Raw genomic sequence first — 21,955 nt, forward strand, 5'->3', positions numbered from 1 at the left:
ATTGATTATCAAAAAATCTCAAGAGACAATAAGCCTTTCAAGAGATTTTCAAACATACAATCAACACGAATTATCCAAAGAACTCACCTTCCGATGTAGCGAAATTATCTATAAGAAATTGCCATGCTTTGTAGGCAGCGATTAGGACATCTGTTGAACGGGCCTTGAACGCCTAAAGCAAATATTAGAGATGGTTTGAGGAAAACATTTATAAAACGGGTCGAAACATAGTAGAAAACAAGGCGAGGGAAGCGAAGGGGTGGCTTAGCAGTTAAAAGTGCTTTAAGGTACTTGTCACGCGATTTAATTTCAAGAGAAACCAACCACCGTATTCAGTCTCTCGTAACTTTTGTTAGAATTCTTCATACCAAAGGCTCTAATAAAGAATGGAAAGCAAGAACGAAAACTTTCTCTACCAAAAAACGGTGATCACAACAACAGAACAACTTTTCACAAGGAAGACAAAAACGTACTATATGGTAAAACAATGAGGTGTTGGTGATAGCAATAACACAATAATCAAAAGGCTGTCCATTGTTTCTATGATGGGGGTAACTAAAACATCGCATCATCATAATTCCAACAACTTTTAGTCACAATGTTTTCCTAATACAAACCTTTTCATCCAAAGAGTTTAAATTATTGCAAACAATGTTTTATCACCACATTCTGGGATTTTATGGTCCTATGGCCCGTTTATCCTTTAGTGAAAAGTTGTCAGATAAAACTTGTTGGAATTTTTAGAAATGTTCATTTCAACAAAGTAATTTATATTAAATGATAATATCTTACCATTTCCTCGACTTTCAAAAGGCTGTTTGAAACACGGGTCCCTTGATGCATGTTCTAAATCGAATAAAATTTGTCACCATAAAAATTCGTTTATAAATAAAGAAAAATCAATTTGAGTTTCTCTATGACATGGTATAGCAGACTATCAATAAATGCTATTACGAAAGCATTTGCTAAGAAACTTCAAGATTGTTTTATTTGAAAAAACAACATTTGGCCTATTTCTTGATCCTGATTTTCGTCGTTTATGTTTATAGTAAAATCAGTTAACTCCAGCCAATGGCGGCGCCAGCCACTGCGCTCTGGGGTGGGGAAAAAACAAAAGATTTTAGACCACGCCCCTGTTAGCACCAGAAAACGCCCGTTTACTAACAAGGAACGCAATTTTTACCCGAAGGGAACGCCCATGACTCACTTTTGGCTATGTAGAGGCAGTTTGAAAATCATAGGATTACATCACAAGAAAAAAAGAATTAGACGAAATGCAAAACTGATCCTGCCAAGAACTGCTGTCTCCAGCTTTCATTTGGGTAACAAACGTGGAAAGATTGTGGAAAGATAAGAAATCCTGATAACCAGAGAAACGAGACAATATGGAAATGGCTGATTTCTTTGGTATGAAATATGAAACAATATGATAATGGTACACCTGGTTGATTTCTTTTTACAAATTGTGGTCTTTTCACTTTTGAGGTTTTCAAGAATTTTATCTGTGAAAGATTCGTTCCAGCCAAACGTAAACAAATAAGCTCACCTTGTCCAGAATCGTGACAAAACAAGACCAAACTCTCAACACAAAGAGCTCTCTTTTAGAGTCAAAAATTGCCCTCAACCTCTCGACAAGACCCTGCTGAACAAAAAGAGATGTAAACAGCACGATTATATAAAAGACCCTCTTCTTAATTTTCCAAACCAACAAAATTAATAAAATATAAATATACATCATTGTGTTACGAAACTCTTACAGATTGAAGATAAAAAGTAGTTGGGCATCCAAATTAAGATGCAGATTTGATGTGCTGTCTCAAGAATAATAAACGGTAGCAGAAATGGTTTCTCCTTTAAATAATCCCCATACCTACATATCCCAAAGATAATTTGTGTTCCATATCTTAATGTTATAATGATTGTTTGATATTTGATGTTGCTGTATTTTTATTTAGTATTTTGTGGAAATGTATGTTGTGGAATTTAAAATATAATGAACCTAAACCTGGTTAGAATCTAATATGATACCGTGTACCCAATGCTACAATTTATTAGTTTTCCAGTTTTTTTTCTGAATCCCTCCCAGAAAACTGAGACTTTGCTGTTCATGCAATGTACTATATCATATAAGAACTTTTTTGGCTTAATCCAGCAAAACTTTGGCAAGTATTCAAGGAAAATAACATGAGCAATATAATAAATTGTTTATGAACCCTGTTACATACCTCCTGTAAGTCACTAATTAGTGTTGTCGATAATTTCTCATGGTGCTGTTTAAACATGACCAGATTCTTTTCAAGAAATACCAGGGATCTTTCTGCAATCTGTGAATTTGAATAAAAATAAAGAAATCCAGTTAAAAACACTCCCATGAGCCACAGCCTAAACACGTGCTAAAATCAACTTTCCCCTTTTGAAACAAGGAATAATAGTTGTTGTTTTGCTCCAAAGGCACTGTGGCTCCAACCAAGGGAGGTACCCCTGTAAACTGAAGATACTGATGCAGGGAGTTCATTTTGGGTTTAGAATCTAGGTTAAAACTACTTTTTTGGGGCAAAATTTCATAACCCAACCTGATTATCCCTATCTTAAATATACAAGAGAGCCCCCTAGTGGCTTCCCGTATGAAAATGCAGAAATTTAAAGGGAAGATAATATTTATCCTATTCATCCCCAAGAGTGGTGGATTTTTTAACATAATACTGGAAAACCTAACTGTGAAAACCTTTTTAGTCCCCCTTCTGGCATCTCGGTTTAAGTTGCCTTTATATCATATATCGTGATACAAACCTTTGTGTTTCTGCTAATCACAAATGGATAGACCATCTTGAACCAAACTTCTCCATTTTCAATCATTTGGACAGGACAGTGTTTAAGCAACCTACAAAGTAAGATGAGATGGATTTGAGACTTTCCATTGCTGATCTTGGCATTTGGGAACTGACAGCTGAATCAGGGCCTGGACATACTGAAGAATTTGTAGCCTTTATCAAAAGAAGAAGTTTATCATAAAACTGAAAAATTGAGCACAAATTGTATCTAAGGGAATATATTTATTTAACAGACAGACCAGTTGTCGATATTGCATAATAGATATCAGGTAAATCTTTTATGTCTTTTTTTTGTCGTGGTAGTTATTATGAATTTCATTATCAAGTGGTAGTTCCCAGAGTCTCAAGGTAAATCTTTTATATGATGAAATATCAGACCATGATGAAGCTTTCTTTTAGATTAATAGGAAAATTAAGTGGAACTTGTCATTAGTTTTCGTGATAAAAAGAGATCAACAACTACTGCAGCTGCAAAGTGCAGGGTAATGGGCGTGACCAATGGGACCATACCCTTTTCCCCTTCTTTCAGTGCTTTAAACCAAGTGTATATTTCTTCTAAGGCAAACCTTAGGAAAATACAACCTACCCAAACCTAATGTATTCAATCAATTTTCAGACAAATTATGTTGATCATGTCAAAAATGGGAGGGAGGTAATTATCTCCCTATATCCCCTTGCACTCTACCTCTTGGCTAGTCCTTTGTTAGATTAAACTTGTTAGTTGAAACTCATAGTTTCAATCCATAACTCCTTCTAAAAACACCCCCCCCCCAAACAGTGGCAGATTTAGGGGGGCAACTAGGGGCAGTTGCCCCTCTCTTGCCGAGTTGAAGTAAGTCTGGCGGCCCTTTTTGTAAATTGTGCATCCCTTTTTAAGACTTATAGGTTAATTTGCTTCAAGGATTACCTCAAAGTATACAACAATTACTGTGAAAATGTCCTTGCAAAGTGAATAAAGAGCCTTCTGTCAGTAGTTAGGGTCTGAAGTTGTTATATACAGCGTACACTCATCAAGATTTTTCAGTGCCGCACTACCAGCTGCCCTCCTTAGAAATTTGCTCTGGATCCGCCCCTGCCCCAAAACACTGATTCCATACATTTACAAACATGTAAAATCTTCTTCATACCTTTGGAATACATTGATTGCCTCTAGCTCAACCGTAGAAGAGTCAAAGTTCTTTCCAACTAGACATGAATTGATGACTGGCAGCAGATTAGAAAGCTATAAGGAAAAAATAAATTCTTGCATCAATTAGAGGCCTTTTGCGCTCAAGTTTTCTTGTGAGCAATTAATTGAGTGTAAGAGACAAGTCACATGCATGATTTAAATCATAATTTACATGGAAATTTTGACAAAAATGAAATTTCTCAACCAAAAATTACTTCAATGTGTCTTTTTCAAATACTTTTACTACCAAGGGCAGTGCTATGGAGGAGGGTTAAGGTTGTGACACTCGCTGTGACAGTTGTAGTTTTCTTTGATTGTCAGTATCTTTGATTCTAGTTTTCTATGAAAAAGCAGCTTTCTTTGATTATGATTGAGACAAAAAGTAGCTTTTTATCTTATTCAGGACCACTGACAGGAGAGGGTATCCTGGCAAGTGCTTAAGGGCAATGGTTCATCCTGGAACCAGTAACTATAATCTATATTTGCTATGAATCTATATAACCAAGGGCCTAGCCTTGTTCTTAGCAGCCCTGGTTTTATGCACATAGTCAGAAACGGCAGCAAGAAGAATACTATTTAACAGTAAGCAATGTTGACAAACCTCTTTACTTATGATATCATCTGGCATGTTTTGTTTACTCAAACACCACAAAGCTCTTGCACAAATTCCTTTGTCATCAGTTTTCCTTAGAACTGTACAGATATCTGTAATAAAATGAGGGTACCAGGATTGAATTTGCTTGATTAAAAGAATGTTTAGCTATCTGTTAAAAACTTTTCATTGCTGTAATTTGTGAATCAACTTCATGCAAAGTATGCTTGAAAATACTGGGTCTTATGAAAAAGCCTCTAAAACAGATTGGTGAGGATCAATCGATCTGATCAGCCCAACTTCCAACCCCCCCCCCCCCCCCAAGGTTTTTCAATGGATTTGGAGAAATAAGGAAATCGACTTCTGGTTAAACTGGGGTGGAAATGTCTACCTAAGTCCACCCTATGCTTAAAGGTACAATTTTCGCCTGTTAGAAACACTATAACTATAGAAAGCTAAATTCAAAGCAAATGAATACGAAGCTAAATTTCAAACAGAATGGTATTTCTTACCTTCTAAAATGCTTTTCAAAATGCCTCCACTAAAGGAACTACAAGAAAAAACATTTGACAAATTTACTATCGAGCAATATCAAAAAAAGGACTCACATCTAAAATGTAGCTTTCCCTTTTAAGGGGATTGATTGGCTGCTGTTGCCACTTGAGAAAGTCATCTTACAACCTGCCTATAGGTCAATTGGCAAGAGACTTTGGATCCATTAGAATCAGGGGCGGACACTTGGTCAAATATTGGGGGGGCAAGCCTATTGTTTTAATAAGATGACGTCACATTTCCCATTGTTTTAGAACAAAAGACCATTGTTCTCTAAAGTATTGGGGGGCGATCGCCCCCCCTCGCCCCCCCAAGTGTCCGCCACTGATTAGAATCCGTTTGCATCCATTAGCTTTCTTTTCCGCCCCACCTAGCAGTAATCTTTCATATAGCTAAAAGTCCAAAGACAACCTTGATGCAGACAGTCTCTAGGCAAGATCTGGCCAGCATTGGAATAAAACTGGATCTCTCAAAAGAAGCACAAACATTGAATAGATTATCTGAACTGACACAGGATAGAAAGAGCTGGCATGACATTAGCTTTCTTTTCTGCCCCACCTAGCAGTAACCTTTCATATAAAGATAAAAGTGGTAAGAAAATAGAATTTTGCCAAATTATTGAGACTGTTAGCCTTGCATGCATGCTAAAACAGAACTAAATTTGATGGCTGGGTTTAAAGGCTAGTAAAAGTTTCCTTGTACATTCTTTAATCTAAAATGCCAAGCAGAGACTCACGTCACAATTTCTGGGCAATGTAAAAGGAATCCTAAGAGTTGCAATGCACTCTGCACAAGTCCTGAGTCATCTTTTTCCAGGTCCATCTAGAAAAAAATAACATTTGTAAGAAACATTTCAGTTTATTGCACACATTGTCTAAAAATACTTGAAACTGATTTGATAAAATAAGAATTATTTTTAGCATATAATTTTGAAAAAAGTGTTCATCAAGGCTTGGTAAATGATTTCCATATATATATATTATTGACAAATTGTACAGGGAGAGAAAAATATATACATAAAAATACCGGTAATGAAAATTAGTGTTTACTGGTCTGTCATGAAGGGCTCAATACCATATAGACAGAGCTGTACACAGTATTTAGTGTACAGAACAGGAAGTTCTAAGTTGCTTCTCCAAGTTTCATACCTACTGCCATCATCAGACAACTCTGTTGAGAACTCATTATTACCTATTATGATCACCGCTATATCTTATCGCTAATCATACTGTTTACTTTGGTTCTGTTATATCATTCATATTGGGGAGTTCTGGTCTTGTGATCCTCACGCTTGCACTGCGATTTATCTACTTTAAGAATTTGTATTGTTCTCAACTACTTCTTCATGTTATGTTCAGATACAAGTTATGTTTTATTTACACTGTTATCCAAATAAACTCAAAGCTTTACACTAAATGTGACCATCAGGGGACAGTTGCCTGATGATCATATCAAGTGTGAAAAGGGGAGTAGAGGTTTAGGACTGTATTTTTTTGTATTTGTTTCTACAAAACAAATGCTTGCCAGTTTAACTATAGTCAACAAATACAAGGCTTTAAAAGAAATTGATGCAGGCCAAAGTTGTATAGCTACAGCAAAGAAATATGGTGTTGCTAAAAATACAGTTTCACATTGGGTAAAAAAGAAAGCTGAAATATTAGAAGCTTGTTTGGTTGTATTGGTATTTGTATTTGTTGCTACCTAGCATTCGAAGGTAGTTTTTAGGACACTGAGAAGCTTATGTTTATCAAGCAGTGTACTGGTCCTTCCTCTCGATGTGACCACACCTTGTGATTCCTACGCCTGGAATTACAGCTGGCGATTCTCCTCGCTCTGGGTGAAAGTTTGGTCACGTCGGGGACTCAAACCAATTTCTTGACATTAAGATTGCAACAAAGGGCAATGTGAAAGAAGACAAACCTTGATGTGTTTCAGAATAAGCACAGCCAGTCTTGATAAATCTTCAATCATGGCTGGCATTGGTATGCTGACACCCCTGAAAAACAAACAACAGTTGGAATGATGGATTCAGGCATTACTTTGGTGATCAATACTGAGAATTTCAAGTGAACATACTAAAATCTTAGAGAAATTTATTTCTATGTCCAATAAGCTACATTAGATGGTAGACATTTAAACATTTGTGTTTTCTTTAAGTTAAAGGAAAAACATCGAAGCTGAGCTGTGAGCTACAGTCTACACAAAACAGCTAAGGAAAAACAGGATATCTAAGCAATTTCGACTTGCATTGTTTAAAAACAAGTCCGGAGAAAGCCCATAAATGCGAGTGGAAAGGAAAACTCACTTAATGAAACAACACATAAGTTCAGAAAATGAACGTCTAACGACTCATTCAAATAATGTGTGCTACCTGGCAAGCAAAAGATACGTGTCCATCCTTGACTCCCTTGTTGCAGTTTTATTATTTAAATTTTGAAGAAGCTGTGTAACTTGGTCGGTTTTTCCGGCATAATTTTCCATCTCAGAGACGGTTTCAGCTTTAGTTAAGGTCATTTTTGTCTTGACTGGATACTTTTCTTAGCTGCCATATAGTCTCGCTCACAGATCGGAGTTTCAGCAGGGTTGGCAAGATTTCCAGGTTTTCCCCGTTTATCAACAAATCGACTGCCTCAATATGTTAACAGCATAAACGCAATATTTGCTGATAATGTTGTCTGAAAGATCGCATTAACCATAAATTATACAAATTCCTCTGAAAAATCGAAAGTAGACACTATTTCCTCCAAGGCCTTTGCAACCAAATTGCCGCGAAACTATTCTTCTCGTGCTCAACTGGCGCCAACGAAATGCATTATGTTTGCCTCGATTTCGGATCGAGGTAAGAATCTGGAGCTAATTTTTTACCACTAGATATCCTCTCGATTGTTTTTCCTTTTTTCCACTCGATCGTTTTACCACTAAATTTGATTTTGGGTTTTGGCATCTTTTCTTTTCTTTATTTCTGTTTTCATTTCGTTTAGTTTAGTTCTTTATTGTTTTCTTTTTATTAATTTGTATTTGTTTATCTTAATCTCTATCCAAAATACTTTGTCTTAATGTTGAATTTTATTCTAATTCAATGTAATTTTATGCATGCAGTAAAAAAGAACAAATAACTCGATATCTCTTCTGAGTTCTTTTTATGTTCAATCATGTAGCCTGTAATTAAAATCTACCAGGGCCTTTCTAACACACTAAATAAGAGGCAATTGTTCATTCAGCTTCGATGACCTTCCGTTGTTTAAATAATAGGCTATTGTCCTCTTCTCCACAGAAACAAAGGCTTGCCCCTAGGTGAATTCCCTTCGAAACTTCTATGAATACTACAACAAATATATCGATTGAGTTTGAGTTGCTGTTTGGTATTCGTTTTATTTTTTTCGTTGTGAATGCTGCTTTGATGGAATCGGTTGGGAAGAAGTAGAATCTAAATAAAAAATGTTGGGACAATATAAAACCATATAAAAAGAGGCTTTTCTGGTAGTTTGATACTTAATATTTGGCATATTTTGCAAAAAGTGGGGGCCCCAGCCCCCTTGCTCTGCGGTGTCTGTCCAATATGAAAGTCACTTTGTTCCGTAAACGCCCCGGGTAGCGCAAATTGCACCGGAAAGAAATTTTTCTGTGTCCTTTTGCTAGGCCATGAAAATCAAGACAAAATCGTAGTGTCGTTGAACATTTTTCTGCTAACGTTTCACCATTATTTTTCTTCAGCTTAAATAATTTGGGGTTTTTCTTCCCTATGCTTATACAATATGCAAAACGGGGTTTTAATAACAAGTCGGACCAAGTTATTTACCAGCATTGGTTTAGGGTGGGAAAGATTTAGAGATTAATTGATCTTGAAATTTCAAACTTGATACCGGTTATGTAAGGCTGGTTTGAGTTCTGTATCTGAAGATATCCAATTCCTCCGAACAATTTGCTGTTATGTTTCAGTTTTTCAATGTTTCATTGTTTCAATTTGCTGAAGACGGGGCTATACTCCTCGTCCTAACATGGCAGTTACTAGCTTTTTGCCGTTTGCAGAAAAATTTGATGAGAACTTGCCGATAAAGCACCTCTACTTACAATGTACTCTTCCCTTTAATGAAATTTTTCAAAGAGGTCTGTTGCACCACTATGCCCGACGTTGGACGGCCCTGCTTCCTATTTGTTTCCATGGCAATATACCTTAAATGCTGCCTCTCAACTGTTAAGCACTATGGCGGACCTGCTTAATTAGGAAAGGTCAGTGATCCTCCGAATCAACAGGTCACCGAATCATCTTTGTTGCTCTTTGAAAATGGCTGCCTGATTTAGGCCGTTATCCTTTGTAAGCAAACGTCGGACAATTTAAACAGATTGAATCAAAAAAACTATTACAAAGGAAATCGCCTCTTATGAAAGGTTTGTTAAACACAATTTGACATCATAAAAGGTTGGTTTTTGTAAGCAGGCCCGAAATAGACATTGATAGCCAAAAACCCAACAATTTAAATTTTAAGATCACAAATAACTTTTTGCATTACGAGAAAAACACGGTTTGTTATTGGATATCAAATTGAAATATTATTACAACGGCAGTGGCGTTTTTGTCATTGAAATCCTTTTACAGAATGCAAAAAAAATTAATTCAAGGCCATTCTAATGAAAATATAATTAATTGCGTTTAGACGATCACCTTGTTATTATTTTCGCTTTGCTGGTTTTCTCGAGTGAGTTCTACAACGTGTGTTTTTTCACCAGCTGCAATGTTTTAAGGCCGACAACTAAAAACATCTTTATAAATTATGATAGTGGATTTATAAATTCAAAGTAAAGATATGTCAGAATGGCATAAGTCTGGCAAAATGGTTTTGCTCAAACTAACTTTGTGCGCAATATTTATTAACAAAGTCCCAGTAGCGTTGAAGATAAATTTTGTTTTAAAAGTTGAACGCGATGTTCATATCAAGGTGTTCCAATTATTCAAATCCACGTTATTGAGGCTAAAGATTTTCAGAAATATGGAGTTTAAATCTCTTTTATCAATAATTGTATGATTCAGTTTGCTTCGAATCAAAATTCATCAATATTCTTAAGCTTTGAATTTATAATGTCTCACAGAAAATAAGATTATGTCAAAGAATCTGCAGAAATTTTCAATAGTTCTCCACTATTACATTAAGTTATGAATGGGTTGGCTTCCTTTTTCAAGATTTTACTGTACTAATACTTAATACAAGAAACCTATGCATGCATGTTAAGGGATAGTCTGTTAAAGTGGTCGCAGCAATTTTGCGGAATGGAATACTCACTAACAGAGAATTAACACAGTGAATTGTGATATCGAGGGAGGGATGACTTTTGATTTCTTAAAGGAAGGCTAGGACAATTATATCGTATAAATACAGAAACTATAAATTCAAATTGTCTATTTATTTGGAAATCAGCATGCTCATATAAATTTTTTTTTAACTCTAGTTTGAAATCTGCTACTACTTTCTGCAAATATGACGAATTATGGTAATTTATCAGTTTTTATCTTATTTTTCCAGAAATGGAGACGGAATTATCAAACCCCCCGTCGGCCGAGTACATTCCCCAGTTGAGCAGCAAGCCTGTAAGTATGTTATATTTTTATCATTACCCCCTGAGCCCCCTAGCACTACTCCCCTGCTTTAGGGTAAGGCCTGAACAGCGAATGCCCCTATTCTCCTGGGAAAACGATGGATGCACTGAATGATGGTAAGGCAGGAAAAGGTTCAAAAGGGGGTTTTAATAGGCAAAATTGGCCATCTGGTTTCAACAGGTCCCTAAGCACGGGCGATAGCATTTCTAGTTTTTTCCAGAAATTTACAAACAAACAAATGATATTGAAAAAATTAAAACAAAAAATTGAGATGGTTATTGTTAAAATTAATAATATTTTTGGCGCACAATGTTGCTCCTTGGAAGTGAAATCTTTTCATGAATTTCGTACTTTGAAAACTATGTCAAACATATGTCATAAATTATCACCAAACTCTTGACATTTAATGCCTCAAATTGAAATTTTAGTGAAATGTTAGTCTATATCGAAATTTTAGTTAAATTTATCACAATTTATCAGTTTCTGTTTTTCAAATCCAGAAATTGGATCTTTTTCTTGCTAGTAAATCATAGAACCATCCCCAAAATTAGCTCTTTTAATTGAATAATTGCTTTTAAATCACATACTTAAAATTATCACATTTCCTTAAGTTTTTTCTGTAAGCTCCCTTGTTATCCGTTTGTTTTTAGGTTCTACAACCAATGTCACCAAAGAAAAAAATTCTTCAGCAAACAAGAAGCTTGCTAAATTCTGTTTTTGGGGATTTTGGCGGATTTCGCAATGTAAAAGAGGCAAGTCTGTGTAAATCTATGAGAAATGTCAACAAATTTTACGTAACTCATTTCATAGCTCTCGCAAGCCTGAAAAATCTCCTTGCCAAGAAAGAGAGGGATAGTATATACAGGCGGATGGAATGTACACACAATTGTGAAAAGAATACTCTGGAGGCTGAAAAGTTGAAAATGTCATCAATCCCACGAGATATGAAAATGTACCATATCTCAGAGCGGCGCCAGTTTTCAATTGTTTGGCTGGACAAAATCAAAATTGTCTGGATCACATCCTTCTCCTTCATATACGATGACGTCATTTTTCATCCCCTGTTTTTTATAGCACTTTGAAGAATTATGAAATTATACAAGGGGAAAAAAATATTTTCCGAACTCTATTTGGCCGAAATCCAAGTATGTCCGAAAAAAATTTCGTCGGAACTTCCTGAAAATGCTCCCGAAAGTTTTTGTCCAAAGTTGCTTGTCAGAACTTTTTCTACCAAAAATTTTTGATTTTAATGAATTCTTTTCTTTAAACAGACAAGCTCACCGACGACATCCAAGAAAGGGATTTCCTTGCCCTTTGCAAATTACTTAAAGCAGTCAAAAATATTTGTATTGAGGTCGTCACAAGAGTCAAATGAAGAAAAATCGTTTGAAACTGTAACAGACACACATAAACCATACATTCATTGCATGATGAGTGGAGCTATCATAGGTAAAGCATTTTATAAGTTTAAAATACTTGATTCTATATTTATTGATTTTTGGTTTTCTGCAAGGGTAAAAGTGGAAATTCTAAAGATATGATGGCCTTCTACCTAAGTTGCATGAGGATCAAATTGATATGACACCATTTTTACGTGACATGAACTTTCAAACTCTCAGATTTGTGATTTTTTGCATATTAAGAAAAAATTAGCACTTTTATTAGAATGATGACGGTAACTTCAGAAACTAATTTCATAGTACGGCTAAGCACCCTTTCTCCTTACCTCCTCTTTTTCGGGGAGCTATTCTTTCTCTTTCTGCAAACATAAAACACGTTTTGAAGAAATCTTTCTTTGCGTAAATCCAAAACAAAATTTAATGGCACAGATCCAGCTACTTCTGTTATTTTCTGAGAAAAGAATTTGAAAAATTTTAAACCAAGCAAATTATTAGTCAGTTATGAACAGTTTAGTAACTTTCTCCCGATTTTTTGCCTGATAGAGTAACAAATTATCCTTTGCATTTCTCTGAAACTTTACCTTTCAGAAGAACATTGTTCAATTGGTGCTACGAATTTAGCAAATATATCCCACTTCAGACCTTTCTAGGGTCCTCGTCCAGGTTTTGAGCAGTTTTGCTTGGGGCAGCTCAATGTTGCAAATAGCGTATGAGATTTTCACAGAAACAAAATGATTTCCAAGGAAATTCAGATAAAAAAATTGGATTTCTACAAAAGGTGCACGAGATTTTCATTAAGTAATCTGCCCCTTGCAAATTTGTTTCGTACTCGTGAAATAATTGAAAGAGACGTACATTACTTGGAATACACTCATTTTTTATAAGAAACAAAGGTCGATGTTGCGTACACCAGTTTCTTAATGTTCTGGAAATTTCAATACTCATTGTTTCTTAAGAGTTTCTTTATTATGATGTCATGAATGATGTTATGAAATGTTCGTGATCTTTTTTATTACGTCAAGAGATTCGCTTCCGTTCTGATGCTGTATTTAGATGTGGGAAGTATATTTTTATCCATTGTGTCTAAATTTCTAGGCCAACAGGGCAATCTTGTTCTCGGATTTTACAAAATTCCGTTGTTTTAGTTTTATCACGATTTCATAGTTTCTTAATTTTTTTGCTTCGAGTACTGAAGTTTCTTAATTTGTTCTGCCTGTCCAGTACTCGTTTCTTATAGCCAGTTTCTTTTAAAAAAATGAGTGTAAAGTTTTAAAACAGCTGCCATATTTTGCGCTTTATCGGCGGAAGTTTTCATATCGGCTTTTTATCATTCAACAGCTTCACCATATGCGTTTAAACAAGTTGGAATTCCAATGGGAATCACATTCGTTGTTTGCTTTGCCTTTCTAATGGGTAAGCTTGGTATTCATATTTACAATTTCAGAAAATATTTTTGCTATTTTATCTAAGAGTTATTCTTGTGTTACAAATGATAACAAATGAGAAAATAATCTGAAGGCAAGATGGTATTTCAAATGTTTTGGTTGCCATCTAGCTTACAATCAGAGTATTATTTTCTTCAAGATTTCCTGTGACCGTAAACTTTTTGAAAAAATTTCCTGTGAAATTAGTTTGGATTTTGTGATTCAAAAACCTCAATAATGCGATAAAATTATGTCGTTGAAGACAAAAAGAGACACATGAGTAAAATATGAAAGTACCAATTCTATCAGAAATGTTTTGCCATATTTATAATCAGAACTGCAAAGAGGTTTCGGAGTTCCTAGGACAAAGCCGAAGGTCAAGGCCCCCAGTGAGCGGAAGGAACAGAAAATATTTATCACCAAGCCTTTAAGATTAGCTTAGAATGCATTTTGAAATTTTATTGAAGCCATTTCTTGCAAATTTTTTAACATCTTACGTTCTTAAGCATACTTTTGCTACAATTGATTAATTCCATTTCTAACATCGTGCAATCAACCCTGAGGCCCCCTGGGGAATTTTGCCCCCATCTTGTAGTGGATGCTATTGTCAAAACTCTTTCAAAGGGTTGGCAAAGAAATGTGGAACATTGCCATTCTTGCATCAACAAGCGAGCACTAAAATGGCAATTTTTGCGTCTTGATAAATGAAGCGATTTTATGAAAGTCTCGTACCAAAAACTATCACTTTGTACAAAGGAGATTTATCTGTAGTGTTGTGAGTGAGTTACAAGCAGGAAATTCTTACAAAAATACACCTGTGATACGGGATGTTGGTTCTTTCTTTATAGCCTGCATCGTAATGACATATCAGTAATGGCATAATTTGTTACTTTTTGCCCATGGAGCTCCCTCAGCACAGTATTACTTTTCGAAACATAGTTTCAGTGCAATGAGTTGATTTCTTCTGAGCATTGATATTCCTTCCAACCTGCTTAACGTCTTGTAAAATAAAGTGTATAAAACTTTTCTATTATTTATCCATGGTTGAGAAATTTCCTGTGAGAAAAATTTTCTAACTGATTTCCTGTGACCAATGGTCACACGGTCACGGGGAAAATAACGCCTTGCTTACAATTATTCTCCCCCCCCCCCCTTTCTCGCAGAAAAGAGTTTAGAAATGTCTAGAAACGAGAATTTTGAAAAGACCCAGATCTAAGTCGGCATGAATGTGCAAAAATGGCGGCGACAACGATTGTTTCACTTATGATATATGAAAATTCTAGTAGATAGTAATAGCCAAGGTGCCCCTTACAATTTTCTCTAAAATTCTTGAAATCTAATGAAAATTTCTGTTTAGGTGTCTGTCATAAAGTGCTTGATGCTGTGAAGGCAGGGGCGTAGCGTGCGGGGGGGGGGGGGCTGTGTGGGTGTACAGCCCCCAACTTTCAGAGAACTCGTCGGTAGAATTAAAGTTTTAACAAAATATTAATGTAACAAAATAATTTCTGTCGGTAAAATATGGTTTTGCATCTCTTACAAGCGAGAATGGTCTCGCGACGCCACTGCGTGAAGGCAGAGCTGTTAACGTTTTTGGTGTATAGAACAGGGTTGTTCTTAGTTGCTGCTTCAAGTTTATGTACCAAAAGTGAAAGTGCAGGATTTAGGATCCCTCTTTCTAGCACCTTTCGTAAACTTCTCTAGAGTATTATCTTATCATTGTTCATTTTATGCGCAGAGTTTAATGTTTCTTTTCTTGTTTATATATCCAAAATCTACTTATTGTTGCCACCTTCTCTTTTCAGACTATTGCACTCTAATTTTAATGCAGAACAGCATTTTAACACAGCAAGACACATACCAGGTAAACTTTAAAATTTTTTCTCTCCGTTATCTTAAGTTCCTCATTATTATCAAAATCATGAAAAGTGCAGATTTTATTGGTATATTCTTTAAATATAAACATCATATGAGAGAGCTGATGCATTTTACATTCTTTCTTTTGTGCTCATACTTTTGGCACCTCGTACATTATTTAATTTTTATCAATGCAGGGAATTATCAGAGAGACATTCGGAAACAAAGTTTTCTGGTTTCTTTCAAGCTTTCAAGTTCTGTTTTACATAAGCTGTAAGTTTGATTTCTATGCATTCCGTATTTAAATATTCAGAAACTATTTATAACTTTCTTTCAAGTCATTCTTACGAAATTTTGATGATTAAGTTACAATTTGAAAGTTACGTGATAATTCTTTTTCTTAATCTGCATTGACGATAAATTGATTTAATATCTTGAAAAGATTTTGTTTTGTTACTTTCATTTAGCAATGACTTTTTATCATGCTCTTCTCGGTGATATGCTGCCCAAAATGATAAACAGACTGGTACTCAGTGAGTAGAATTCTTATCAACCTTAATTTATGCATGATTTTTATTCTTGGCTGTCCAGCTGCTTTTATTGAGATCATTTAGGCCTAGGCACTCCAAGGGTTTATTTAAAACTATTTGGAAAAAGCATGTTACGATCTCGTCCCTTCTACCTTAAAAAAAATAGACCTACTAAGTTATTAAAACTGCCTCTTTCCTTTTAACATATTACTTGTGAATGAAAAGTTCGAAATTCCAAGTTATTAAATCTTAAAATGTCGGATGACTGCAAAAGTTTAAGAGTAACATCTTTTTGCTTATTGTATGCTTACATCATCGTGATGCTTCTTTTTTTTAGTCTGCGGGGTGGACGATTTTCAAATTGGAAGACAGTTCTCGATAGCAATGTCTGCCTTGTTGATTCTGGTTCCTCTCAGTCTCTGCCGAAGCATCAGGTTGATCTCTAAGGTGAGTCTTAATCAATTCTTTTGTAGTTAAGAATAGGTAGTGTTTCATCACCGTACTGATCTTCTATGCCTACAGTGAATTTGAGGAATGTTGAATCCTAAAGAGCTACAGAAGCGAACAACCTTCGGACATTAAATGCTTAGAATAATTTACATTTAGAATTCAAATGGCCTATTTTACCTTAAAATTTAAGATAACAAGCACTCTTCGACAGTTTTTTTTACAGTTCAGCTTTCATAGTTTCCTTTTTTGATACCAAAGAAAGTAACTTGGAAATAATTTCATTTCTCTTCACAGTTTTCGCTGATTTCTTTCTTTTGCATAACATCGTTGATCACTTTTTCTCTGATTCGTCTCACTACAATCAGCAGACACGTGTAAGTAGACCGATTAATATTCTAATTGCTTACTTTTATTTAAGCACTAAATTTTTCAATATCTTCTCCCTGAAACCGTTCTTTAAAAAATTTAGATTTTGTTTGGAAAAAAGCAAAAAAAACCGAAACATTTGAATTAGCTTCAAGATTTATCAAGGATCTAACTGTTTAACTTTTAAAAATCCTTTTATTTTATAACCTTTCCCTTATAATCCTTGACTGGAGGTATAATATGATATTATTGCTTAAGGAGAAAGCAAAAATAATGGAGACATTGCAATTATTGTCAAGTGTTTCAAAACTGTTGTTACTATATCGTTTTGCATCTGGTGAACTTAACAGTCAGGAACTCAAAACCATTCAAAACCATATCTAAGTCACAGAGGCTTTCGAGTTATTTTTAAAAAATCTTTAAATTAAAGCTTTGAAAAGAAGTGTTTAATTTTTTTAGATATTTTTGTAGAAACAATCTTTACGTTATAGTCTTTTATTTTTTGCAGGCCTTACACGCATAGCCCTTTTAGATTTTCCAACATGAACGCTTTTCAGGTAGGGCACTTTCAAATTGAACTAGCATCATTCATTGCTCAAACAGAATACTTTATGACGATAAACTAAAGAAAAAAATTAAAAAATGAATAAATGTTAAGAATTTTTAAAAAATATTATACCAACTGACTGAAAGCTTTATAAATAGAAAAAAATTATTGGCTGACATTTTTTGGTTCATTTTGGTGAAGTTTTTTGTAATTTTAATTTTAATTTTTTTTCAGAGTATCGGCATAATCGTGTTCAGTGAGTATGAGAAGCTCTTAGATAGGCTTTAAACTCTGCAAGAAGATACAAAGTAACCATCGTTATAAAGTTATTTCACTTTATTTAAGATTCCAATAAGAATTCATTTTATCGATTTTGCAAGGCAGGCAACCAATTTCATTTAGGTTCTATGATATTCAAGCCAATCTAATCTACTTTGAGAAATATGACTGCAGTTCTAAATTTATGTAGAGAAATATTTAATGTATCAACGTTTTACTTAGACCGTTATATCAATGGTATTTCTATTAGTTCTCTATTCAAATATTAACAGTTTGAAATATAATATCATTGTAACTTGCACCAACGAAACCCTTAATTAAAGGTTCTTTCCTCTGGCTTGAAGCCAACACGTTTCTGAAATTAGCAACACCTTTTCTACTTTCAGTGTACTTGAGTCATCATAGCTCATACATCTTCAATGCATCAATACGAGACTCTTCTAAATCGAGGTTCAGTAACACAACATACGTCAATATTTCGTACAGCTTGCTGTGTACATTGATGCTGGGTATCATTGGCTTTATCACGTTTAAAGGTCTTGTTCAAGGTGAGTGTCACTTAAAACAAACAAAGGGGGATGAAGGATGGAGTAATCACAACCACGTAGATGTAGGTGTCGGCTAGGGGGGGGGGCAAACTCGAGCAAGAACCATACCTGAGAGGGGCAGGCTTTGAAACAAGAAAACAGATATATAACAAACAAATATATTTGGACAAAATCAAGGTCATGGAATTATAAATATGCCAAATTTTCAAAATATCATTTGGAAGAACTGTAGCCAGAGGGGGCAAGCTGTTGTCAAAATTTTCATTTGGGGGGCACAGCCCCCCTGCAGCTACGTGGCTGAGTAATCATAAACTATTTCCTTGAAAAAGGCGCCTGTGGTCTATCTATTCAAGGGTTGAAACTCGCATATAAAAACCTACTTTTGTAAGAACATTTAGGCAAAAATGTTTTATTTTGCACGCTTTGATGGGCACTCTCGTTTAAAAAAGACTCTTTTCTATGACTGACTGCGAATAATGAGTACTTATTTTCAGTGAAAAAGCAGACGTGCGGCACAATCAACACAAAAATGAGGAAAACAAGGCTGGCAGTTCCAGAATGATGACTTTGAAGTTACCTTTTAGTTGCAACTAGATAGCATCAATTTTAAGATGACATCATACTTAAAAGAAACACATTAGTTTAGAACCTGCCTTTGCTAAAATATAGGTTTGTTCTAACCACAAAGGCATGGCAGTCCCTTCTCCCTTATTCTTCCAAAATCGAACGCGAGTCTTGCTATTACAGCTAGTTGGATAGATTCTGTGACATATTTTTGCGCAAATTCAATTGGCCAGTGCGTCGAAATCTCCCCCCTGCCCTTTTTGACAAGCAACGCAGAAAATCCGCACCCCCGGACAAATGAATTTACACCATACCCTTAAAATAATTATTGAGCGTATGGTCTCATAATATAGCTCCAGCACGTTAGAACCTAGAGTAGTAACACCGGTGTTAAGACTATGATGAGAATCACAGGCCCGTGAGCTGAGTATGGCACATCAAATCTCTTTTAGGGGACTTCCTAGAAAACTACTGTGAAGAAGATGACATGGCAAATATCGTCAGACTGTGTATAACAGTAATGATAATAATGCAATACCCATTAGAATGTCATGGAGGTAGAGAGGTACGTTGAAATTATTGAAAAATAAGGTGCATTTTGACAATAATTTAGTTATATTTAAGCAAGCTCAATTACCCGAAGGAAACATTCATCGTAAACCTTAAACAAATTTATGTATTCCTAGTGAGAATTAATGTTTACCGGTCTGTCATATTGTGATAGATGTTGTATTTAACAGAGTTTTCACGCGTTATTATATAAAGCAGAAAGGTTCTAAGTTGCTACTACGAGTTTCATGCTTAATTCAAACATAATTTTACCGTTGCTTGGCAATCGCCATAAGCGTTAAATTCATTACGCAAAAATATTCCTGATCCTATCTTTTTAAACACCTCTAAACCTATAATGCTGTCTCTTTAGATAATTTACGCATCGTTCCTACCTCAAAGTGCATCGTCACTGCCGCTTCATATTGGCCTAACATTGGTTCTTGTGGTTCTCGCGTCGACGATATCGATCTTTGTTGATTGTGTTTCTCTCATATTAGAGATTTCGGTAAGGATCACAATTTTTCAGCAATGAAATCATTTTCATATTTTTATCGACATTTTAGAGATTTTGGTAAGGATCACAAGTTCTCAGCTGGAATCATTTTCATATTTTTATCGACATTGCCGTTTTCTCCAATAATCATAAGATATTTTTATCACTTTATTTCACTGTGGCATTCTGTCGTGGGATACGTCAACAAGAATTTCTTTGTGAGTTTTGAAATCAGGCAATTTAAAATTGAGTTTTATTAATGTTTAAAGAAAGACTAGAAAGATGTCTAGACAAATAAATAGAGCAAAAAAAACAAAATAAACAAATTGTTTTGGATATACTTTTTATAGGCGTGTACGTGCAGTTTCTTTAAAGATTCAATTCAGTCGTTATCTGCTGCTCACGATCGCAAGACACTATATTTCTAATGACAATACAGAATTTTTAATGCCTTTGCTTTTTTCAGGGTCTACTTTTTGCAGTCCCCCTGGGTGAGTAAAGGACATTTCATTTACAATATAAATGAAATCTACAAATGAAATCGACATCTCATTGCTTAACTACTTATTGTGCAGTCTCCTCTTTTCTCAGGGGAAATGTCTCGTTGGTTGAAATGAACCACATGGGAGTTAAATAAAGTTCTTATCGCTGCTATGTCCAAAGGGCCATACAGAAACTTAACATTCCCTATTTCCTTTGCTCGATGCCATCAATCTCTGCAATTTCTGGGATTTACATTTTACGAATGAAACTTTCCTTGCCCTGTTGCCCCACTCATCTTTATGGGGCTTTAGAAACTTCAAGAACATTCTTATATTTGCAAGAAATAAAAAATTTACCTTTCAGTCATAATCATCCCCTGTGGCAGCTTTCTACGATTGTCGAAAGAATCAATATACGGCCTACGCAAGCTGCCATGCTTGGTGCTGGCATCGGCAAGCTTCATGATCATTCTCCTTGGTATAGTCATGGCAGCTTTCATGCCCCATGGATGCATTCATACCACAAAATACCTCCCATACTGCAATGGAAGCAGCGAGCTTCTTGGACCATTAATAACACTGATGTCGTTAAACGAGACATCCCAACTCAATCCACTACTTGATGTCAATGTCACCGAGTTTGGATATCAAAATATCACAGACATTGCTGCAGCGTATTTCACGTAGAGTATTCAAAGGTTGGCTTCGATTGAATTTATCAGCTAATTTTGTAACAGAAATTCTGTATAATTTATATGGTTTTGAGTAAATAGGCATTGAATGTTATGTTTTGATGGGTGATGGTTCTCATACTTGTGTTGATTTCAAACTAAATGCGAAAACTAACTTCTGACAACTGAACTTTTAATAAACAAAACAAAGGAAAACAAGGGAAACTGGGAGGGAAAAAGAGCACAAATTTAGCTTTTTTACATATAAAGACTAAAAAACTGAAAACAGCGAAATACAGTGAGAGAAAAACTGAAAACGAAAACATGATTTAACTACCAGAGCGATCAGGTTTGTGTCAATTTTTCATTATATTTCCTATTTAACTTTCTGCCTTTTCATAGTGTTGCTTTTCATTGTTTGCAAAGAGCTCCTAATGCCGAAAGGTAAAAATTTAGATAAAACACATGACAAAAACCATTATCCGTGAATTGTGGGAAATTTGATGTTAAATCACGTGATAACAAGAATGCTGACATCAGCAAATAGTGAATATGTATGCATCAATCGAAAGTTATCTTTGAAACCTTGTATTACATCTAAATTTCATTGCCATTTGACGAATATCGATCTAGTTTTAGCTACTTAAACACTGAAATTATACCAGAAATGACGTCATCGATCTACGACAACAAAGGCTTTTTAAAAGAGTTGCGAATCGAAATTTTCAAGTTTAAAGCTTGGTCGAACAGAATCTGTTGAGAAAACGCGACTTAGCATTTTTGTCAGAATGTTAGGGCATATTCGGTAATTAATTAAAACTAATTACTAGCTTATTACAACTTCTTCCTTCAAAATTCTCTTTAGGTAACAAACCATGGATTCAGGCTTTGATAACTCAAATGTTAGTTATTATTAGGAACTCAATACATCGATTAAGGGGGAGGTGAAAATAAAGGCCCCTTCAGTGTGACAGTTTCTCAACATTCCCACCCCGCACACCTACCCTGCAAATAAAGGTTTCAAAAAGTCATTCGAAAATCGAAGATAGCACCTTAACG

The 21,955-nt window shown here is 35.2% G+C and overlaps 2 protein-coding genes across 3 annotated transcripts in view; one reads left to right on the forward strand and one right to left on the reverse strand.

Annotated features, from left to right (window-relative positions):
- LOC135682426 (uncharacterized) overlaps nucleotides 1-8,304 on the reverse strand; it is a 31,222-nt gene extending 22,918 nt beyond the window's left edge. Inside the window, exons 1-11 of one of the 2 annotated variants that reach the window (XM_065197310.2) lie at nucleotides 7,515-8,304; nucleotides 7,064-7,139; nucleotides 5,880-5,965; nucleotides 5,104-5,141; nucleotides 4,601-4,704; nucleotides 3,959-4,053; nucleotides 2,791-2,881; nucleotides 2,226-2,324; nucleotides 1,547-1,642; nucleotides 793-846; nucleotides 88-172 (exon numbers count right to left, since the gene is read on the reverse strand). In XM_065197310.2, coding sequence (XP_065053382.2) covers nucleotides 88-172; nucleotides 793-846; nucleotides 1,547-1,642; nucleotides 2,226-2,324; nucleotides 2,791-2,881; nucleotides 3,959-4,053; nucleotides 4,601-4,704; nucleotides 5,104-5,141; nucleotides 5,880-5,965; nucleotides 7,064-7,139; nucleotides 7,515-7,657 — 967 coding nt within the window. In that variant the 5' untranslated portion in view covers nucleotides 7,658-8,304. The remainder of the gene's footprint in view (nucleotides 1-87; nucleotides 173-792; nucleotides 847-1,546; nucleotides 1,643-2,225; nucleotides 2,325-2,790; nucleotides 2,882-3,958; nucleotides 4,054-4,600; nucleotides 4,705-5,103; nucleotides 5,142-5,879; nucleotides 5,966-7,063; nucleotides 7,140-7,514) is intronic. The other variant, XM_065197311.2, reaches the window with a different exon arrangement.
- A 961-nt stretch (nucleotides 8,305-9,265) lies between these two features.
- On the forward strand, nucleotides 9,266-21,059 carry LOC135682044 (putative sodium-coupled neutral amino acid transporter 11). Its single transcript, XM_065196753.2, has 17 exons — nucleotides 9,266-9,532; nucleotides 10,663-10,727; nucleotides 11,387-11,488; nucleotides 12,008-12,185; nucleotides 13,475-13,549; nucleotides 15,363-15,421; nucleotides 15,612-15,687; nucleotides 15,882-15,947; nucleotides 16,282-16,391; nucleotides 16,689-16,768; nucleotides 17,269-17,317; nucleotides 17,542-17,563; nucleotides 17,973-18,134; nucleotides 19,151-19,263; nucleotides 19,621-19,755; nucleotides 20,210-20,234; nucleotides 20,590-21,059. Exons 1-17 carry the CDS (start codon nucleotides 9,526-9,528, stop codon nucleotides 20,910-20,912), a joined length of 1,647 nt encoding a protein of 548 aa, XP_065052825.2. The 5' UTR covers nucleotides 9,266-9,525; the 3' UTR covers nucleotides 20,913-21,059.
- The last annotated feature ends 896 nt before the right edge of the window (nucleotides 21,060-21,955 follow it).

Source organism: Rhopilema esculentum, chromosome 16 (genome assembly GCF_057945365.1).
Source record: "Rhopilema esculentum isolate cy_ngs chromosome 16, ASM5794536v1, whole genome shotgun sequence".
NCBI classification, from domain to species: Eukaryota; Metazoa; Cnidaria; class Scyphozoa; order Rhizostomeae; family Rhizostomatidae; genus Rhopilema; species Rhopilema esculentum.